Source organism: Tachysurus fulvidraco, chromosome 17, assembly GCF_022655615.1.
Source record: "Tachysurus fulvidraco isolate hzauxx_2018 chromosome 17, HZAU_PFXX_2.0, whole genome shotgun sequence".
Lineage (NCBI taxonomy): Eukaryota > Metazoa > Chordata > Actinopteri > Siluriformes > Bagridae > Tachysurus > Tachysurus fulvidraco.
Genome location: NC_062534.1, coordinates 4,929,089 through 4,950,733, shown reverse-complemented (window position 1 = coordinate 4,950,733; position 21,645 = coordinate 4,929,089). Strand labels below are relative to the sequence as shown.

The 21,645-nt window shown below is 37.7% G+C and overlaps 4 protein-coding genes across 5 annotated transcripts in view; 2 read left to right on the top strand and 2 right to left on the bottom strand.

Moving 5' to 3' along the window:
• slc43a1a (solute carrier family 43 member 1a) overlaps positions 1–9,167 on the top strand; it is an 18,329-nt gene extending 9,162 nt beyond the window's left edge. The window contains exons 7-15 of the mRNA XM_027154741.2: positions 490–623; positions 1,264–1,373; positions 2,869–3,015; positions 3,212–3,247; positions 4,033–4,165; positions 4,286–4,418; positions 6,268–6,341; positions 6,967–7,090; positions 7,906–9,167. Coding sequence (XP_027010542.2) covers positions 490–623; positions 1,264–1,373; positions 2,869–3,015; positions 3,212–3,247; positions 4,033–4,165; positions 4,286–4,418; positions 6,268–6,341; positions 6,967–7,090; positions 7,906–8,085 — 1,071 coding nt within the window. The 3' untranslated portion in view covers positions 8,086–9,167. The remainder of the gene's footprint in view (positions 1–489; positions 624–1,263; positions 1,374–2,868; positions 3,016–3,211; positions 3,248–4,032; positions 4,166–4,285; positions 4,419–6,267; positions 6,342–6,966; positions 7,091–7,905) is intronic.
• A 1,583-nt stretch (positions 9,168–10,750) lies between these two features.
• On the bottom strand, positions 10,751–14,587 carry med19a (mediator complex subunit 19a). Of its 2 annotated transcripts, XM_027154523.2 has the most exons (7): positions 14,462–14,587; positions 13,976–14,160; positions 13,752–13,874; positions 13,261–13,394; positions 12,280–12,376; positions 11,726–11,820; positions 10,751–11,053 (listed from the first exon to the last, which is right to left on the bottom strand). In XM_027154523.2, exons 1-7 carry the CDS (start codon positions 14,470–14,472, stop codon positions 10,988–10,990), a joined length of 711 nt encoding a protein of 236 aa, XP_027010324.1. In that variant the 5' UTR covers positions 14,473–14,587; the 3' UTR covers positions 10,751–10,987. The 2 variants fall into 2 exon arrangements, with proteins under 2 accessions (XP_027010324.1, XP_027010323.1); XM_027154522.2 differs by lacking the exon at positions 14,462–14,587 and having other exon boundaries at positions 13,976–14,326.
• Positions 14,588–14,879: 292 nt separating this feature from the next.
• On the bottom strand, positions 14,880–17,016 carry si:dkey-6i22.5 (polyamine-modulated factor 1). The gene is made up of 5 exons (XM_027154591.2): positions 16,768–17,016; positions 16,172–16,277; positions 15,845–15,945; positions 15,300–15,495; positions 14,880–15,063 (listed from the first exon to the last, which is right to left on the bottom strand). Exons 1-5 carry the CDS (start codon positions 16,980–16,982, stop codon positions 15,004–15,006), a joined length of 678 nt encoding a protein of 225 aa, XP_027010392.1. The 5' UTR covers positions 16,983–17,016; the 3' UTR covers positions 14,880–15,003.
• Positions 17,017–17,650: 634 nt separating this feature from the next.
• Positions 17,651–21,625, top strand: tmx2a (thioredoxin-related transmembrane protein 2a). Its single transcript, XM_027154590.2, has 8 exons — positions 17,651–17,905; positions 18,429–18,489; positions 18,934–19,047; positions 19,798–19,874; positions 19,973–20,079; positions 20,174–20,239; positions 20,355–20,484; positions 21,196–21,625. The coding sequence occupies exons 1-8, from the start codon at positions 17,717–17,719 to the stop codon at positions 21,340–21,342; spliced, it is 891 nt and encodes a 296-aa protein (XP_027010391.1). The 5' UTR covers positions 17,651–17,716; the 3' UTR covers positions 21,343–21,625.
• Positions 21,626–21,645: the final 20 nt, after the last annotated feature.

Here is a 21,645-nt window from a genome sequence, read left to right as displayed (position 1 = left end):
CCATGTTCGAGCCAAACACTAAAGTTACGAACTTTCAAACTAGGAGAACAGTGTTGAAAAATGATTTAAGCTATTTTACAAAACTGTTCCTTCCCATTTGCATGTTCATTCCCTTACTGTACAAAACCAGTGCAATGAGGAATGGCAAAAAGGTGTTGCCATTTTGCCAGCGCTCTAGTTGATACAATTATTGTGTGCCATTGCGTAACCAAAACTGGTCTATGGGAAAAAGAATGAAGTGTGACAATGCTGTGAGGCATGTGGTGGAGCTTTTATGTAGTGCAAGGCTTCACCTCAGTTGCATCAGAAAAAAGATGAATGATTGGTTAGGCGGTGTTATCAACCAGTTTATATGAGATTGTATGGCCTTCTTCAAACAATGAACTGTAACTGTGCACCCAACACAGAAACAAAATCCAGCTTGATCCTCCCCCTCTCTCTCTCACTCTCTCTCTCTCACTCTCTCTCTCTCTCTCTCTCTCCCAATAGCTGATATATGATGCTGGGGTGCCGTTCACAGTAATCATGTGGGTTTGGTCTACTCTTGCCATGCTGATCTTTGTCAACTGTTTGCTGAATTGGCCAGCGGAGTCGTTCCCCACACCCGAGGAGATGGAGGAGATGTCAGTGTAAAATGTTTTTTATCCATTAAGTACACACAGACATATTAGAATATCTTAATGTAATAAAGGACGGAGCCTGTTTCCAAGGAATTCACTCACCACACAGTTCAGATATCAGCTTGAATGCCATTTACTCTTCAGCATGCCAAATGACATACTACTGGATCCAGGCGTCATTTACCAAAGTCTTAAAGGAACTATTCTCTTTATGTTTTTATCAGTGTGTATAACATACTACAGCAACAGAATCAGAGACGCCCACGATTACAGGGGTTGAAAAAGGATGCCATCCGAAGGAGTTCTGAATTTGTGTTACTTTCAAAATCTGTGAAAAGATTTCAACAGCTGCCCTTTAATACACATTATAAGGGAATTTTAAGCAATCCAGGATTTCTATTTCAGTTCTTTTCTCATTTCATGTTGAAACCTGATTCTGGTAGTTTCATTTGCTATATAGATGCAAGAGATAAGGATTATGTTGATTATGTTGTTCATTATAAAATGATGAATTGTTCATTTAATACTTTATAAAGTATACAAAAAGTGTTCAAACCCAATGACTAATTCTTCAGCACTTCACATGACAAAATGTAAGCTTTAGACTAAATCTAAGTTTACAGTTTACGTTTCACATTCTCAGGAAGAAGATGCGCTCAGGTGACGAATCTCAGAAATACGCTCTGGAGGAGAAAAAAGATCAGCTCAACCATTTAAGTGACAAACTGAATGATGCAGCCTTTAGTGAACCAGGTATGTTATATCAGCACAAACACACATACACACACACACACACACACACACACACACTGCAGGGACTCCACCTGCTGAACTGAGGAACATCATGCTGTAGCCACAATCTTTGGTTCCAGATTTTAGGAACGATGTTTGTCCTATAGCCGTTTTAGGGTCAGTGATGGATGTCTGACCAGATAGACTGTAACAAGCAAATTATAGCTGGGGTAAAATAATGTCAAAGCAATAAAGACACGAATTAAGAATATTTTGTGAGCTTTGTTCAGTAATAATATTAATTTGGTTAAAGTACCCTTTGGTTTTAAAACAAAGGTCATGTAGGTTCATACTGTTAAACTAAGCTCTTCCTTTACTGAGACCATGACTGTAGTCTGTCTCATCTCCTTTTTAGACTATATATAAGATTTCTTAGGGGAGGTCTGAATAACCAGACCTGCTACTTAAACCAGCCCTTAATAACGTCTGAATTCCAAAACTTATTGCCTACATTTCATTCTTTCAATTTCAGTTCCTCCCTTTAGGCTATATGTTAAAATTATATATATTACATCCAACATTTCCCCATATCTTGTGACTGAATTGTTCTACCACATGTTCACACAATAAACAAATTTGTATTTTATGGCTTATATGATTTGTTATAAATAATGAATTAGTAATGAACTTTTTTCATTCATTCATTCATTCATTCATTTTCTACCTCGGGAGCCTGTGCCTGCGATGGGTTGGCACTCCGTCCAGGGTGTATCCTGCCTTGATGCCCAATGATGCCTGAGATAGTAATGAACTTCATCCAAAAAATAGCAGTTATGTAATTAACATTAGCATCTTGATTTAACTGACAGTGAACTTTAAATTAAAAATCTCTTTGTTTCTAAACATACCCAAGTTATTATTGTGTACAATTAAGTAACGAGTCTGATACTTAAATCTGTTTTTATTTAAATATTAAATAAAATTAAATATTTTATTTAAATTCAAATGCATCAGTATTATATCAGGATAGGTATTATCTGAATTTCATGGCACTCAAGACTCACCAGATTTAATCCACTTGCTTAAACCAGATGTTATTCTGCTGTAAATAGCATCTGTATATCTCTTACTGTGGTTTGATTTGACAGTCAAAACAGTGAGCCAAATCTAGCAGGATGTACATGCACCAGATGGTGGTTAAATGTCATGAGCTGATCAGATTTAAATTAAGGTACTCAGAAATAACGCTTAGCTGGACATCCTTAAATAATCGTCAGATCAAATTCATCAGGTAGTTGCACCAGGGCTAAAGGGAGCCATTGTGTGCTTTGATGTTTACCCAGAATACAGCGTGGCAAGCAGCTAAACTTCAAGTCATGAAAGAACAAAAGTTCTGCTGCAGAAATATGATGTGTTCTGGATGTGTGGGCAAATAATGAAAAAAAAATTTCTCAATGTGATTTTTTTTCCTCGTTTTTTGCCCATAATGTGCCCCCTTTCTGTCTCTGTGTTACAGCCCCCGTTCCTTTCCGTCGCTCTGTGTTTTCTCCCATCTTCCTGTGGAGTCTGATTACCATGGGGATGACACAGCTGCGTATCATCTTTTACATGGGCGCCATGAACAAATTGCTGGAGTTTATGGTTACGCATGGAGAACCTCACCGTAAGTGTGTATGCATTATACATAATAAATACACCAGGATCAATAACTGACCTGGGGACATAAACAATCATCGACGATCTGTCTGTTATTTAACGATTTTTGCAATACAGTGTGTTTGTAAATTTGACTTTGGTTAAGTTGTAGGATTGCATCGATTTATTTGAATTGCTCATATTTATTTCTTTGCCACTTTCAGCTTCTGAGGAACTGGCACATTTAGCTGAAGAGAAAGGTAAGGAATGAGTGTATAGGTTTATATTTGACATTTCATTGTGATTATTAATCTTATAACATTCGGTGTCTCATATTTGCACCGTCAACAAACTGAAACAACAAGACTAACTTTTCAGCAGTTACTTGCATGGCGTCTACCAGGGTGGAACATGTTTCCAACCACAGATACTTTATTTTGTTTGGTGTTTGGCCATTTTTACAGTGACGTCCTGTTCTCTTGTCAGTGTCGCGCTGTAACCGCGCTATACCTGAAACACAGTTTTGGTCTTGCACAGGGGACTTCAGGTCGGTCCCCTGTGCAACGCATCGGTCCCTCTGTCACCTATTTGTAGTCAAACATTTAAGTGTAGCCTAATGGTAGCACAGTCCTATTATGATTATCATTATAATTTTAATGCAGCTGTTAAGGATGGAGAAATTGTTGGTTTCACTACCAACGTCTGACAATCCAATTATTCATGATCGATGATCCGTAACCTTCCAAACGAAGGCTATGACTTTGGATTTAAAGTTGCGATGTAAAATCTAGTAGTTTCTGCATCGAGTAATAATAATTACAAAATGTTGCATTTTATTGCTGTGATTATAAAATTCTTGTCACAGTAACTTTACATTTAAAATGTTTAGGACAGACTGCTGAACGTCCTTGTATAGCTTTTTATTCTGTTTCATCTTCGTGGACAGGTTGTGTAATGTAGTCACGCCATTTTACAGCACCTTTATATTTGTGCTTTCTGGCATGAGCTGTTCGTGTGTGTTTATTTGTGTGTTTTTTTCCCACAGTAAGCTTTTATTCATCTATTTTCGGAACGCTGCAGCTCCTCTGCCTGGTCACATGCCCTCTGATCGGCTACATCATGGACTGGAAGATGAAGGAGTGTGAGGACGAGCAGAGCCCTACAAAGGAAGAGCAAAGGTGAGACACACACTCGGAAATGCTGATTGTGGACAGTGTAGTAAAAAGGATATGTAATTGTAATATGCAACTTGTAAGAAAACTAACTGCAGATCATTCAAGATGTTTCTGATTTTGTAGCACTTCTGCCTCCAAACCGAAGCGTGACAGAAAGATCCAGAAACTGACAAACGCCATTAGAGCCTTCACTTTTACCAATCTGCTGCTCGTACTGTTTGGCATCATGTCGCTCATTGACAACTTGCCGCTACAGGTAAGACCAGACGCAGCTAATTATTTAGATTAAGGATATGAATTGCATTTCTTTAAAGTCTCCTAACTGCACATTTGACAGTAAATATAGATAGGTATCAAATTAAAGGAAGAACCACCAGGACAGCTTCAAAGCACCTTGGCACAGATTCTATAACCGATCCGGTCTGAACTCCAGTCTGATACCCCAAATCTCCTCCATTTGGAAAAGTGAATCCTGTGTCTGAGCCGTCTTCATCTTTTAATGCACTGACACAGATGACAGACTTCCAGCTGTGTTCCTGGTTTCCTTAAAGTTAGATCCCAGTTCTCTTTCAGGTTCATTATTAGAAATGGTGTCCTATTTAGAGTAGAGTTTTGTGAAAAATTAAACCTATGTGTAAGATCTTAATCCACCTTTGTTGTTATATAGCAGCTAAAAAAAATGTAAGTGAAAAACCAATGAATTATTTTTAAAAAGAAGAAATATTTTAGCAAAAAGTATGCACACCCATTAACTAATTCGTTGTTAAAGCTCCTTCTGTTTGTAATACAGCATTCAGTTTTTATATATAAAAATTAAAGTACAATTAAACCTTTAAAAAAAAATAAACACTTATTGCATATTAATGTGATAGTTTTATTCCACTTTTTCCTGCAAAAATGCTGTAGTCATTACACATGTTTTTGACCGGCTTAAAATCTGGGCCCCCCCTGAACCTAGAAAAGCATTGCTCTTCTTCTTTCTTCATCATCTGCTTCCTAACAGATGCTTATCAAAATAGATTGCCTTTGATTACCTATATCTTGACTAGAGCCCCAGTCCCAGCTGAAGATAAGCAGCCCCGTAGCACAATGCTGCCACCACCATGCTTCACTGTGGGTATGGTGTTCTTTGGGTGATAAGCTGTCTTGTTATTGCACTAACAATATATTTAGAATTATGCTCAAATTAACTAGCTCATCATCCAAATATAATTGTCGCCAGATGGTTTGGATGATTTAAGTTGGAACTTGTTTTTTCAAGAACTGGACTCCATTTGGTCTCCCTACCCCATGAAGAACATTAGAGATTGTTGTCACATGTGGAGTGTGACCAGTACATGCCAGCTATCCTTTGGACAATTTTGGAGGGACGTCCTGTTCTTGGTAATGCCTCTGTGGCCCCATTTTCTTCACTTTTTGATGATGGCCTTCACGTTGTTCCATGGTACATCTAATGTTTTGGAACATTTTTATACCCCTCTCATGAGTGATACCTTTTGACAATGCCATCTCACCCATGCTCTGTAAGATCTTTGCGGCCCATGACATCAGCACTCAGATGAACCCAAAAAGATGTCAAGAAAATACTAGAGGGAATGACTTATTAGATGACAGATGTGTGGTAATTACTTTAGAACATAAGTTTGAATGTCATTAATTATCATAGTTACCATCACATTCCTTATCATAAGGGGTTTGTAACTAGGTCAATGACATGTTTTTCCACCTTTCATTCCATAAAACATTTCTAATACTCTATCACATTAAAGGTGGGGGGAAAAAACCCTGCAATAACAATAGGGATGTGTAGACTTTTTAAATCTGCTATATCTACATGGTATATGACTGATGCTTTACTTAATAACCATTTCTGACACTGAGGGTGTGTTTTCATTAGAAATGGAATATAGAATGTAGTAATACCTGTACTACCGTTTACTCCTGATTTCCTGGCTACCTATGAAGTTGGTGTTCATCTTCTCTAAGTTTTTTTCGATCGCTGACTCCCTCTGACACGCTGACTGCTTGCTTTAACACTCCATCTGGTTTTGGTTATTGACTAATTTGTCCCCTGTTTTCCCCTGTGTCACTTAATCTGTCTACAGATCTTGACATTTATCTTGCACACCATGGTCCGAGGTTTCATCCACTCCTGCTGCGGGGGATTGTACGCTGCTGTGTAAGTGCAATCACAAAGTCTGATATGGGCTTTTCACCTGCAAGACACGTTTTTTGTTTTGTTTTGTTTTTACAAATTTAACAAATCCTTAATCATCCATGTTGTTAATGGGAATTCATTCACAAAAAAAAAACACTTGCTCATCAGTCATCAGAAATTTGATGAATTGATTTGAGTCCCCAGACTGACGAGTGTGTGGTACAAAACAGGGAGGCAAAATGATTGAAAATTCTGGGTTACTGTTTAAAACCAATTAGGTGATATATCTTAAAATATAAGAACAATTATGTTCCAGTTACAGTTGCCTATACCGTCAGGGGAAGGGGACATGTACGTGGTGCATTTCCAATTTCCAAAATTCATAATTCAAACTTATGTAGAAAACAATGCCATGTTTAAGAATTCTCTGATCAGTCAGTGATTAGCTTTGTATTACTCTGTATGCCAAAGATCTATAGAGGAACCTTGTTTACAAAACTTGCAGAAAATGGAGAATGGCAATATTAAATACCAGTAATCTATAATTTCATTGTCCAGAGAAAAGCATTATTCATTCTTTTTCCTTCTCTCTCTCTCTCTCTCTCTCTCTCTCTCTCTCCCTCTCTCCCTCCTTCATCTCTTGCAGCTATCCATCTAATCACTTTGGCACTTTGACCGGCCTGCAGTCTATGATCAGCGCTGTGGTCGCCCTGCTGCAGCAGCCACTCTTCATTGCGATGTTGGGTCCACTGAAGGGAAACGGCTATTGGGTAAGACACATGGCTCACATAGACAAAGTTTTATAATTTACATCATAATAATTAAGGTTAAATTCGTTCCATCTATCGCTTGTGTTAACATGACAAAGATTACCAGATTAGCAAAAAAAATCACAGAGCATAAACTCCTTTGTACTGAAGACTTTACACAACAGTGACACTGTTTTTATTATTGATATGATAGGATATATAAATATATAAATGGGAATATAACATATTAAAATATAAAATTAAGCCCAGCCAGTACTATACATGGATCAGCCAATAGCAGACTGTCAACATGTCTCTGACATTCAAATCTGTATAACAGAACTACAACAAAAACATACAACAAAACAGAAATATGTACGAATGTGTTATATGGCAGGTTTCCATCTCAGTGAAAGCAGCACTAGCCTTTATACACACTTGGTGAATTTTAGTGTTGATGTAGTATTAAGAAATGATGGCATTCCACCAGGATTTCTAGTACTGCTGATGAAACTGATATCTGATGGAAACACGTAATTTTACAAAACCCACAGATGAAAAAATAAACAAATAAATAAATATCGAGAGACAATCAGACCTCAAACAGAACTCTTATCTGAGTTTGTGGTTCTAAACAAAATAGGGAATGTGAAGCGAAAATTAAGCAAAATCCCGACAAATTATCTTATTTATCGCAATGAATTAATGGTTAAGCTTTAAAAGGTATGTGGTTGATATTTAGTCATGTTAGTTGCTGATCCAGGACATTTTTAATAGCTGGATCTTCTTAAAGATTTGACTTAAATAAATATACATTTCTCTTCTCATCCAATCAGATCAACGTCGGTCTGCTGATCTTTTCACTGGCCGGCTTCCTGTTGCCAGGATACCTGTTTTATCACCGCAGACACCTGGTGCAACAGAAGGCATTACGGGACAAGGCCTCTTTAGAGACTCAGGCTCTCAGCCACCCAGAAGCCAATGGCATTAATGGACATACACACCAGCAGGCCTAGATCCACCGAGGAACAATCACAAGAATGTTAATGCTTTTTATCCCAAAAAAGTGCAAACCTTGCATAAACATGGCACGTCAGATTAGCAGCAGTCATTTTTAGCCTCACACGGTGGTGCTAAATTTAGCTTTGCATGGTGGTGCTGAATTTTTCATTAAAGCCATACAATTTCATGAGGACATTAAACACACTACTGTGCAAGATGTTTGAATAGCGGCTATTCAAAATGCCATATTGTTTTTTAACCTTGTATTTATTTTGTAACTTGAAATCTAAAGGCTGAAAGCACCCTGTGTACACGCTCTTCTCCACTTGACTTGACTGTAGACAAGCTACCTCAACCGATCGTGGCCTCTGTCTCGATGAGCCGATTATTCAGTTTGTCTGTGAAATGCGTGTTTATGTTCACTAAAGGGCGTGTATGTAGATACATACCATGATTTCATTTTATTGTCTTTTTTGTCATGAAAATGAGATTTAAATAAACACATTAATGCAGCATTTCAAACACTAAAGCCAGTGGAAAGGGATCTCAAGTATATATTAAAGGATCTGTTTTGAAATGTTATGTGCATACCCTAACATGTTTTCAATTTTATTTTGAACAGCAGTAAACAGAAATATAAAATCTGTGCTATTAGTTGTATTTTTGTCTTCTGTGGAAAGGAAATTTTCTGTTTTTTTTTGTTTTTGTTTTTTTGCATATGCATTGCTATTATTGTATTATTTTATGCTCAATATTTCAGTGCGATATTCATTCTATTTACTTTTGCTTGCTTGTGTGATATCAGCGGTAGACAAATCATATGGAATCCTTCAATAATCAGAGGTCAAAGTGATGAAGATGTTTCCCTTTTCTGGAGGATTTTTTGCTTTTACAGCCAAATTTTACTTTGTTCAGTCTGTTACATGTCTTTGTGTGGAACCTGTGCCTTATAAAATTATACCTCTGAATGTACAACATTGTTCACTGATGCAACCAAAGCTATTTCAGCCTCCTTATGGAGATCACTAAAGCCATAGTTTATGTACTTTTCAGGAAATGTAATGAAAAGTTCCGAATAAAAAGTTGTGCAGAAGGATTTAGTGTGTTTTCTTTCTCTTCTGCATTCTGCTGTTTCTCAATGGCAGTTAAATGACATGAAGGTGGGACCTGCCAATTATATTTAGGCAGATTGATATAATCAGTATCAGCAATCGATAGGATCAGAATCTGTGACTTGTGCAAGTTCAGTGATAAAGTTATGTCTCAAACTATGTAGTATGTTTTATGGACATGTTCAAGCCTCTGAATAAAGCGTTTCAAGCCCCAGTGTTAGAACCTTACTTTTTTTAGCATTCATATGCTGACTGGTTACAAAAAATAGGAAAAACTAAGCAGAATAGCCGCAATGTACCTTATAGATTCTACAAGTCACTAGGACTGAACTGTACTGATTTTCAGATATTTTCGAGTATCTAAGACATCTTCCTGAGAATGGGGCTGAGACCTCCTTAAAGCTCAAAATATGAAGACTTTCTCAGGATAAAGGTGATTAGCTTGAAGTCTACAATGCTGAAGAATATTCCCCTTTTATTATTATTATTATTATTAATTTGATACTACAAATAAACAGAACGTTTCATAATAAATACAACAGCAACAACAACAAAAAAAAGTGCAGAATTTCTTGTTCACTATTAAAATGTTTAGCAAATGTGTAATACTGACCATGTAGTGAAAAAGTCAGATTTTCTGTCTTATATGGTCCACTGAAGCATGCGTTCATACGACAGATCATCAGGTTGTCCATGTCATCTTGTGTGCACTCTCTCATTAAAGCATAAATAAGCGATTTCCCTGACAATAAGAAACTCTTGAAACTCATGTAAGTATTTCAATTTAAGTTGCATTGAATTGTCTCTGGGGCCATGACGGCTTAATGGTTAGCACGTTCGCCGTACCTCCAGGGTTGGGGGTTCGATTCCCGCCTACGCCTTGTGTGTGTGAAGTTTGCATGTTCTTCCCGTGCCTCGGGGGTTTCCTCCGGGTACTCCGGTTTCCTCCCCCGGTCCAAAGACATGCATGGCAGGTTGATTGGCATCTCTGGAAAATTGTCTGTAATGTGTGAGTGAATTAGAGAGTGTGTGTGTGTGCCCTGCGATTGGTTGGCACTCCGTCCAGGGTTTATCCTGCCTTGATGCCCGATGACGCCTGAGATAGGCACAGGCTCCCCGTGACCCGAGAAGTTCGGATAAGCGGTAGAAAATGAATGAATGAATTGTCTCTATAGGTAAAATTAATTTTATAGAAAACTCTGGCACCAATAAAAACTTGCCTTTTATTTTATATGTTTATACAATAAATCTGTATCGAGACGTCTGTACTTCTTTTTATTTTTTACAGTAAAATGTCAGTGCATCTTTGTTACAGCAAATACACCACAGAGATTAGATTCAACACATCAATTCTTCTCCAGAACAATCAGGAGGCATTAAAGACTTGAACACGCTATGTTTGTTGTATCACACTGCCCTCTAGTGTTGTGTTTGATTTCCTGCGCTATTGCCCGTCTGACCCGTACTGAATCACACTGATGTTCAGTAGTCCAGCAACTGATGTTCAGTAGTCCAGCTCTTTTATATATCTGTAAATTCACAAAGTATGCGAAGACAGGCTGTGCAGTAGAGTACCAAAAATTTATTCAAGTCATCAAATGATGAAGCAAAAGAATACTGGAAATACAACTGATCTGAAACCAGAATCAGTGTCCACATCAGCTACAAAAAAACAACACAATCATAGTATTGGCACACATGCACACATTCTCTCTTACACACACACACACACACACACACACACACACACACACACACACACACACACACACACACACACACACACACACAGTATACAGTGTCTCTATCTCAGACTATTGCTGTTGGGTTGAGAACCAGTTATACCAGGGTGATCGGGACTGTGGCGATTCTGTGTAAGAGAAAGAGCGAGAGAGCGAGAGAGAGAGGGAGAGAGGGAGAGAGAGAGAGCACGTCATCAACACAGATCAATAAACTCTATTAGACAGATAATCTAAAAAGCAAATTCTATGAACTGAGATACAATTTTGAACAAAACATCTCTGATGAGATTAATCAGTTTAAATGTCTGATTCATGTCTTTTCTTCAGAATCAACATGGTTTAAATTTGAAAAGAGGGTATTATTGACTAAAAAGTCTGAACTATACTATAACGTTGAGCGTTATATGTGTGTATAACCACTGATATAGCATTTTCCATTAACGGGTATTTATTTGGAAGGAGTCTCCAGTGTCAGCACTTTGTGTCAGAAGTAAATTTGTAACAGACTGTGGGCTCTGCACTAAAGGATTCTTTTTATTTTACTAAATTAAGAAGAGATTAAAACAGAGACTGGGAATGGAACAACTGTTAAAAATGAAAGGAAAGCAGGAAAGTCTTCGGGACACCAGGACATTAAATCTAACAAGGAAAGGATTCAAAAAGACACAATTGTACTAGGTGTCCACTTGCTGTAGAAATATGACAGGTCATGCAGTGTTGGGAAAATAATAATAAATAATAATATTAAACTGTGATTATAATATAAAAATGTGATTAATGTGCAGAGTAACTCAGCCCACCTTTTTCTTCTTCTTGTCCTTCTTTTTCTTCTTGCGCTCAGGATCATCATCCCTCTTTTTCTTCTTCTTCTTGGGATCGGAGTCTGACGGTGTTTCTGCTCATAAAAAAACACAAATTTACCGTGTGCTCGTGATCACATTATTTGTGCAGCACATAACTATACTTCTTATACCAGCTTTCAATCTGATCCAAAACCTGAATATTCTGAGAAATTAGGAAGAAGTTTATACTTTCTACATTTGGGTATATGAACAAAAATAGAGAGTTACAGGTGCAGCATAATGTCATTAATGCAATCTACTAGTAATAGGTTTCCCTAAATTAATAGTAAATTAATTGGAAATTACAAATTTGCGACATGTCCTTCTTTAGCGGATTTTATAAAGTGACAGCAAACAATTATAGAGGAGAAATTAGTAATGAGGAAGAATTAGGAGCTCTCTCATAATCAGGATTACTTAATCTTTTGTAAACTCATTAATCGTATGGTCCTATAATCTCATTTCTGCACTGTAGACATTCTGTAAGTTTTGTACAAGTATGTGTATATCACCTGGTGGTATAGGATCCTGAGGTCGATGATGTCTGTGTTTATGTTTGCTTTTCTTCTTCGGAGGTTGAATGTGCATCAGTCTGTACTGCTCTGGAAGCTAAAAGCCAAAAACAAAGACTCATTGTATACACTATCAACATATTTATGTTACTGCTTGTGTGTGTTGTGCATAGTGCACATACTAATTCAATATTTCTAGCCATGGGCAAATGTGTTAATCCACTGTGTAGTGTGTAGAAGTAGATGTGTGGTTCACTCTAGGGAGAGATCTGTTCACATGATTATTGTGCACATGTGTAACGTTGCAGCACACAGCCTGAGTGTGCATAAGTGATAATCTAAGCCATACCGTGCATGAGTCTAGGTGTGTATGTTTACACATATGCAGCATGAGGTCTTATCGTACTTGCATGTAGCTTAGTGTTCCTGTGTGTACCAGCCTAGCGTTTGTCAGCAGATGGAGATCAGACGTACGACATTAGAGCACTCATCTGGTTAAAACACATAGATCCAAATGATTGCCTGAAATGCCAGTCACTGCACTGTTGCTGAAGTTTGTTGCACTGTACTGATTAGTAGACAACGATTCTACCGAAACACAATTCTTTGACGATCGTTAAGTAATTTATGGCTCACTTGAAAATTAAAACATGAGAAATTAGAATGGGAAATATTTTTTAGTTTTATGTTTATTCTCATAGTTTTCAGAGGTTCTTTATATTTATGCACAAGTGCACCAACACATATTCCTTGTACATGTAAAAATCTAATACTATAAAGGCAATAAAGGTTACCCTGATTCCGGGTTTATAATAATGTATACATCGTGTTCTGTACTGTATAGAAAAGCTACTCATGTGCCACTCCAGCACACACATGGACTGTGTTTGTTTGGGGAATTGTGTGCACACAGACACAGGATGTGGTCTGTTTGTGTTGTAGTGTGCATGAGATAGTGTGGGTGTGTATATATGTATGTACCGGTCCAGTGTGTAGTCTGAAGCCAGTCAGAAGTGCTCCAGTCAGTGGGCTGAATGAGTTTCCACACACTGGAGGTTTCTCTATGAGCGTGCGCAATGAACTGCCATCCTGAACCCCTGGGCTGTCTATCATACCTAAAGACAATCACATTGTCAAGCTTTTTGTTTTGTTTTTTAAACCAGAGATCAATAGTGATAGTAGTCCAAATACCGCCTGCATGACACCACAGAAGGTGTGCAAATGTTGCAAATACTAATGATACGTTTATTTCAAGGACAACAGCACAATTATTCATCCACACATCACATCACCTCTCACCTCACCTCACAACACATCACCTCACAGCACAGTACATCACCTCACAGCATTGCACCTCACATAACCGCACATCACATTACATCACACATCATCACAGCATTGCACCTCACCTCACCTCACCTCACATATCACTGCACACCACATCACACCACTTTCCTGTGTTAGCATCTCACCTGGTAATTCCGGGAGAAAGTTGCTAAGTTTTTCCTTCACCTTTTTACCACAGAACTTATTGTATGCATGTTCCAGGTTGTAGTGTGTGATCAGGTTTGTGTTTCCCGTTAAATCGTTTCCGACTGAAATAAACACACACATGAAGCTCAGTGATGAGTAATGAACACACTGATGTACTCACTAATACAGCATGTTTTAACACACAGGATACCATCAGGTTTACCAGGCAGTTCTCGCAGTAAATAGAACGGCTCGTTAATGACTCCTGATTTCCGGGCTGTAGGCCCTTCATCCCCGTGCTGTCCTGAGAGCTGAGAGGGCAACGGAGCTGCGTTCTGCGGTAGCGGAGGTGGCGGTTTTCCCGGTCCAAAACCTAGAGCCGCCGAATTCGGGGGTGCCTGAGAATCGCTTTGGCCAAACAGAGTTGAAAATATTTCTGTCATGACTTAAGAAAAAATAAAGTATATTTTTAAGCAATAAATATATCTAAAGGGAACGTTAAAGCCGGTTTGTATCATCAAACACAGTTCCTGTGCTCGTTATCAACACAGGCGGTACCGTAATGACGGTAATATAGAAACTACTTTAGAAACCGCTGATAGGAATTTACCGTAAATTCTGCTTTATAAACATTATGAAAGTTAGTGCCTTAATGTCATAATATTAATATTTGTATGTGCTTGACAGTTTCTTCCCCCAGGCAACCTACCTCATGATCATTTGAATGTTCCCCCATTACACAATAACCCTGTTGCCACCTCCATCCTAGAACATACCTGCATCTCATTCTATTTTGTTCTGTTCTATTCTATTCATCTCTAGCACGACTGTACATACAATTTATTTATTTTTCTTTTGGTCAATTTGTATTTACATATGTGGGTTTGTTTATTTATTTGTTTATTTATTTATTTAAATTCTCATCTTATTTTTATTGTCTGCGTGTTGTCGTCTCTGTGAACTGGAAGCGTACGACACAAACAAATTCCTTGGCAATAAAGCTCCTTCTGATTCTGACATTAAAATCTTAAACACATTTTTAAGAAAATATCCTGAAATGACATTCAATTCTAAGATAATACATTTACGATGATCAAGTTTTGAAGTAAATACAGAAACAGGAAATATCCAACAAGAAATAGATTTAATGAAACATTTAGCAGATTAAAACAACACAAATTAGCTTAAAAATAACTAAAAAACAATTTTAACTATGAACAGTGACTCGGTCCACATAAGTTTAAAGGGAAGCTAAAAATCTTCAGATGGACAAAGTGAAGAGACAAACGATTTCAAATCAGCAACAGATGCCTGCAGGGAAACAGTGAGAAAAGTGGGGTCAGAAATAGGAGTGAAATCATTCAACAATGAAAGATTCCAATAAATATACAGCGGTATAAATATAAATTAAATATATTTAATTCAGTTACATTAAAAAAAAATTCTGTGTGTGTATATTCTACCATCCATCCATCCATCCATCTATCTACATAAATATACCACATATCTAATCACATCGAGATCACAATATTTCCTAACTCTCTCACCCTCCACTCATCCACAGCTGCCGCTATGCGCTGTTCTGTCTGTGCAATAGTGTCTCGTCCAGATTGTACTCTCTCAGCCAGAGCTGCGTTTTCCTTCTGAAGCTTCCTCAGCTCTCTGCGAACATACTCCTCCTGCCTCTGGTGATAAGGACTCAAAACGCTGCACACATCTTGCTCAGGAACACCACTGGGTCGCCTGCAAAAGACACAAAAGTGACACTTGATGCATGTGTATGTATGTAACACTTAAGAGTTGTTGATTTTTAAAAAAAAAAAAAAAAAAAACATTAAAAAAACTAAACAACAATTCGACAGCAAAAAAAAAATCTAACTTGTCAATGTAGATTTCTACTAATACGATTGACGAAAGTCTTGTAAATCAGGCATAATGTCATTAAACTACACTTTTCAAAATATAGCTGCTAAGACAGACAGCAGAATTTTGTGATAGAATTAAAAACCCGAATTGTTGCAAAGAAGACAAATTAATAACAATATATACGTGGTAGTGTTGTGGCCCTGACCCATGTATATAGTAAATCTACCATGCAGGTCCTGGCGTGTCTTTTGCTTGTTCTTCAAGTCTGTCCAACTCATTCAGTTTCACCTCTAGGTCCCCTTCTTCTATCACTTTGTTTATGTCCTCCTGCATACACAAATCTCCAGGTTAGTTACACATATAGTACATGCATTCCTAAAACCACTGCGTTACTTAGTCTTGATTATTTAAAAAATAAAAATACAGTATTAATGCATTAGTTTTAACCATTGGTTAAAGCTCATAAGAAGCTTGAATTGGTTGAGAAAATATATACACACTGACATACAACATAAAATAGCATGTTAAATAGGCTGATGTGACTACATGTTACCTGGATAGCTTTCTGCAGGTCACTTATGAACTGCTTGTGGATGACTTCAGACATCTGTGGATTCTGCTTGCAAATTGGATGGAAAGAGTGCGCAAACCTGCTGAAACTGAACCAATGCACACACAATCTCGGTTTATAAGTTTTTCCCCCTCTTTCTTCTATCGTTTCATAAAAGCATGAAAATCCATCTTTTAATGAACAAATCATAACTTTCTTTTAGCATGTTGGTATTTTGATGATCTCTAAATAAACAAATACAATATTCTCTAAGTTGACTCCATTCGATACTTATGAACACAGCTGTTTACACTTACGTTAGCGTTTGGTTCCACTTTGCATATGTTTGGGGACAATTTTATAACTTAAAACGTTGCAGAAATTGAAACTTTCTCTGCTCTGCGTTGTCACCTAAAAGAGCCGACTCAAAGAACCGACTCATTGTGCAGTCAAACGACACATCACAGCTATAGTCAAGCCATTTTATACATATATGTGCACACATGTTAATCATTAAAAAATGTCCGGCTAAACAAACAAATCCATAACATTCTGCATTATCTAGTGTGTTTTAATCTAAACAGGAGAGTTTTAGTCACCTCGCATCAGCTATAAGCCTCTGTAGGCTTTTCTCCATCACTTTGTTAAACACTTTCAGTCGGCTCCTGTGCGGCTCACATTTAGCCGATTTAACCGAGCCGTTTTCAGGGACACCGGTCGTATTCTGTCCCCCAGACTCCGTTAGACTGGGATCGACTGACCGGCATTTAGAGACTTCTTCCATGTTTTTTCCTCCCAATGTTGACACTCTCATCTACCCGCCAAGATTACCAAATCAACTACGGAAGCTGCAGTATCTCACGCCGTCTTTTTCGAAACGCTATATAAATTTATTATTAAAACTGTAGTGCATAATGACTATTTATCTAAATAAATAAATAAATAAACAAACAAACAAACAAACTTAATGCAAAACGTCATAATTCAATAATATATTATGTTTTATATTCAAACCCACACACACAACAACCCCCAGTCCCCGTCCCCCCAACACACACACACACACACAAACACACAGATTTGTATTCTGTCCTTATTGAACTTGTCTTCACAAGTTTTACAGATATTAATTCCTGCCTTTGTGGGGATATACATGGTACCCACCAAGATATAAAAATCACACACACACACACACACACACACACACACACACACACACACACACAGAGAGAGAGAGAGAGAGAGAGAGAGAGAGAGAGAGAGAGAGAGAGAGAGAGAGAGAGAGAGAGATTTGTATTCTGTCCTTATCAACCAAAGGTCTTTTACAGACATTCATTCCTGTCCTTGTGGGGACATATGGTACCCACCAAGATATAAAACACACACACACACACACACACACACACACACACACACACACACACACACACACACACACACACACACACACACACACACACCTGTTGCTGTCCTATTTCTGCTCACTCCTCCCTCTTCTGCCTTCTCCCTCATTGCATACACGTTTTCTCTCTCCACACACGCATAAAAATGGGATTAATCACGGGCCTCTTCACATTTTTATTCCACCTGCCACAGATTTATAAGTGGTTATTAAAACCATATTATTTGCTGTCATTTCTTCTGTCTATAGCTTTCTTTGCTGTGAGGAAATGTCCTGGGGTGTGTGAGCACTTACCCTCTCAAAGAGAAGACGGAGACTCCTGCAATTTTGACTGGGTTAGTCAAACATGCTTCACCTCACTGTTTACTAAAATCTATTTTCCCTTTCCACCTCATACACTGTGAAATGTACAAAATATAAATAATCCTCTTATTCAGTTTAACAATATTAAACAGTAGTATTTATAATAGTAGTTAAAGCTAAAGTCCACTCTGAAACACATTAAATATGTTTATATGACAATATTCGAGACATTCTTAGTAATTCTGGTAGTGTGAAGCTTTGTGCCACACATTGGTAGTAAAGTTACAGTGGTGTTTAACAGGAGAAATAATTCAAACATAAGAGAAGATGTTCAGGTTTCAAACAAGATTCAATATCATGTTAATGAAATATCCAGCAACGAAGTTGTGGAGCCATTGGTGCAAATGTTGGACTTGGTTAAAGTAAAGACTTTAATTAGTGAGCTACAATATGTTGTGTGTGACATGTTAGCATGAAAGCTGAATCTGTTCATTACAATGATTGTTCAGTTTAAAGATCATAATTTTGGACAATATTTTATGAAATGTGTTACAGAGAGAGCTGGAGATCCTTATGTTCCTCAGTGCTATTGTCATGATGAAGAACCGCAGAGCGAGTGAGTAGTGGTTATCTCTGACTTTTCCTGTCACACACAAGCACACTGCAAACATTTACTGTACATGTCACGGTATTTAAATAGAATAGTAATGAGATATATAATGTATAATGTGTATGTAATAATGCTGATAGACTTTTTCATTTCTATGACAGTTTATATTTATGCCACATTCCAAAAATAATTTGCTGATATGTAAGATGTGACAATGCAAAGGTAAAATAGAAATGTGACAAATGTAACATGTGACAAAGCAAAATCCTGAAACTACATCCTAATAACGATTTAATTAAGGAATAAAACACATCAAGCTGTATTCATGGGTGAAATGATATCAAATCAGATTTGAGAATGTAACAGTGCTGTGGTATTAGAAGCACTGAAATGCCTTTAAGAGACTTACTTTGCATTGTCTGTATCCTTCCTTGCTCTCTCTGTTTTTAGTAACTCTGGAGCAGCATTTAGGAAATATTTTCCTCTTCAGTAAGGTGGCAAACGTTGTGTTATTCTTCAGAGTGGATCTGAGATTTGGCCTCCTCTATGTCACACTGTGTGTTGGTAAGAATATACTATGCATTATATGTTATACAGCCACACCTTCTAAGCAACCGGTGTCCCATTACATCACACTATAGGGCAATACGTTTGTGGACACCTGACCATCACACCCATATGTATATTTTGAACATCCTAATCCAGATAAACCCCCATTGCCGCTATAAAATCCTCCACTCTTCTTTCAACCAGATGATAGAGCATGGTTGAGATGATTTGAGGTCATTCAGCTGCAAGAACATTAGTGAGTTCAGACACTGATGTTGTGTGAGACGGTCTGGGTTCAATGTGTGTTCCAGTTCAACCCAAGGGTGTTCAGTGGGATTGAGTCAGAGTCAGGGCTCTGTGCAGGACACTCAAGCTCTCTCACCCCAACCTACTCAAACCATGTCTTCATGGAGCTCACTTTATGCACAGGAGCACTGGGGCTGTTCTGTTCCAGTGAAAGGAAATTGTAATGCTACAGCATACAAAGGCATTCTATACAATTGTGTGCTTCAAATATTAGGACCAAATATGGGTGTGATATTCAAATGTCCACATACTTTTGGCCATGTACTGTATCATTCATGTTATTAAATACCTTAACAACACAAAATAAATAATATAAATTTAAGTCGTATCATTCATGTTATTAAATACCTTAACAACACAAAATAAATAATATAAATTTAAGTCATACATTATAATATTTGATTACTGAATGAAACACTGATTTATATTATTGATCTGAATGAATCCCATAATCTACAGTGTTCCTGATCACATGTAAACCTTCCATCTACACGGGTCCAGAATACATCACATACTTCAATGACAAAACCATAGATGTGAGTACAGGAAGAAGACCACAATAGTTCAATAAAATGCATATGGTTGTTTCATTTTTATTGCTATATTCTAAATTTATTGTTACTTCTGCCATTAGGAGGAACTGGAGAGGGATAGTCGTGTAACGTGGCTTGTCGAGTTTTATGCCAACTGGTCTTCAGAGTGTCAGTGTTTCGCGCCTGTGTTTGCTGACCTCTCGCTGAAGTAAGGCCAATATACAAGACACTACTATAAAAAGAATCAACAACTAATATAGATTTAAAGGGATACAATTAAGGTTCTTTCTGATATCTTGCAGGTATAACTGTGCTGGATTAAAATTTGGAAAAATAGACATAGGTCAATATGCAGCTGCTGCTGAAAGGTGAACCATGAGTGTGGTAATAAGGGGTCAATAATTACAAATATTTATTTAGATAAATACATAGTGATCTTGATGCTGGTTAAAATGGGCAGAATCTTTATGTTTCTGTGCTCAGGTATAAAGTGAGTCTCTCACCACTTTCCAAGCAATTGCCCTCTTTGCTGCTGCTGCAGGGTGGCCGTGAATTTGTTCGTCGTCCCCAAGTGGACAAGAAAGGAAGAGCGGTGAGCTGGAGCTTCACAGAGGTAAAGGTTGCATCAAATAATAACTACAGGGGGTGGAATTATTTATATTTGGCACAAAGGTGGGCTGAAATGCTAAGAATTACATTGAAAATAGAACAGAAAGGAGGGAATTGCTTCAAAAGTTGGTAGAATTTGTCAGGGTGCTTTGGGAGCAAGCAGGGTTGGTTTGGGAGAGGTTTAGGTTGGTTAGAATTGCTTTGGGATGGGATTGAAGTGGAAATAAAAACAGCACCATACATTTCGTATAAGTTAAGCAAATGTGCTCAGAAGAATCAAGCAAAAATAGATCAATAGTAAAGACAGGTGCTTCCCATACAGTAGTATGTTTTCTGTTGTAGCATGTGATGCACAAGGAAGAGCATGTACAAATAAAATTGTTGGATAAAAGTCCATTTAAACATACAGAATCTGATATTACCAAACAATTAACACCATGTTGGGAATACAAAGATTCATTCTGCCCCATGCAACACATCAATAAGAGTAACATCTCAGACCGGGCATCTCATTGAGCAAATGTATCTGTTCTGATTTCCACCTGTCCAAATTTCTTTTCCTTGCATCCTTTGCTTATGTCTTCATATCAAGGGGATAAGAAGTGAAGAAAGGAAATAAGGAAAGAAAATCAGGGGAAATGAGAAGTGACCAAAAAGTGAAGAAAATGCTCATTGTCCACGATTAGTTTTGAAAACCGATTTTATGTTTCTGCAGGAAAACATCATCCGCGAATTCAACTTGAATGAAATACTCGAGAAATGTAAAAAGCTCGGCAAGGGGCGCAATGACAATCTCCCACAAGAGCATGCTGATGGAGATCAACCACTGATGGAGGAGTCAGAAAGCAAAAAAGACAAATAAAAAGCAGAGGAGGTTGATGAAAATGGTTTCGTACCTTAGTAAAGCAAAGTGTTAGTGTTGTAGATCTACCAGAGAGCCTGCTTATGTGCTGTGGTATAAAAGAACTGAAACTTCAGGATGCGTTTCAACCTGAACTGAAACACTTCGGGGTGCTAAGACCGCATCACGACACCCCATTGATTTTTTTTTTAACTACATCATGACACACCAGTGTGTTTTAATACCTTTGAATCTACAGCCTGAAATCAACAATTGGAAGAATAAATCTGTGGCTTACACTCAATATTTTCAATCATTCTGTAA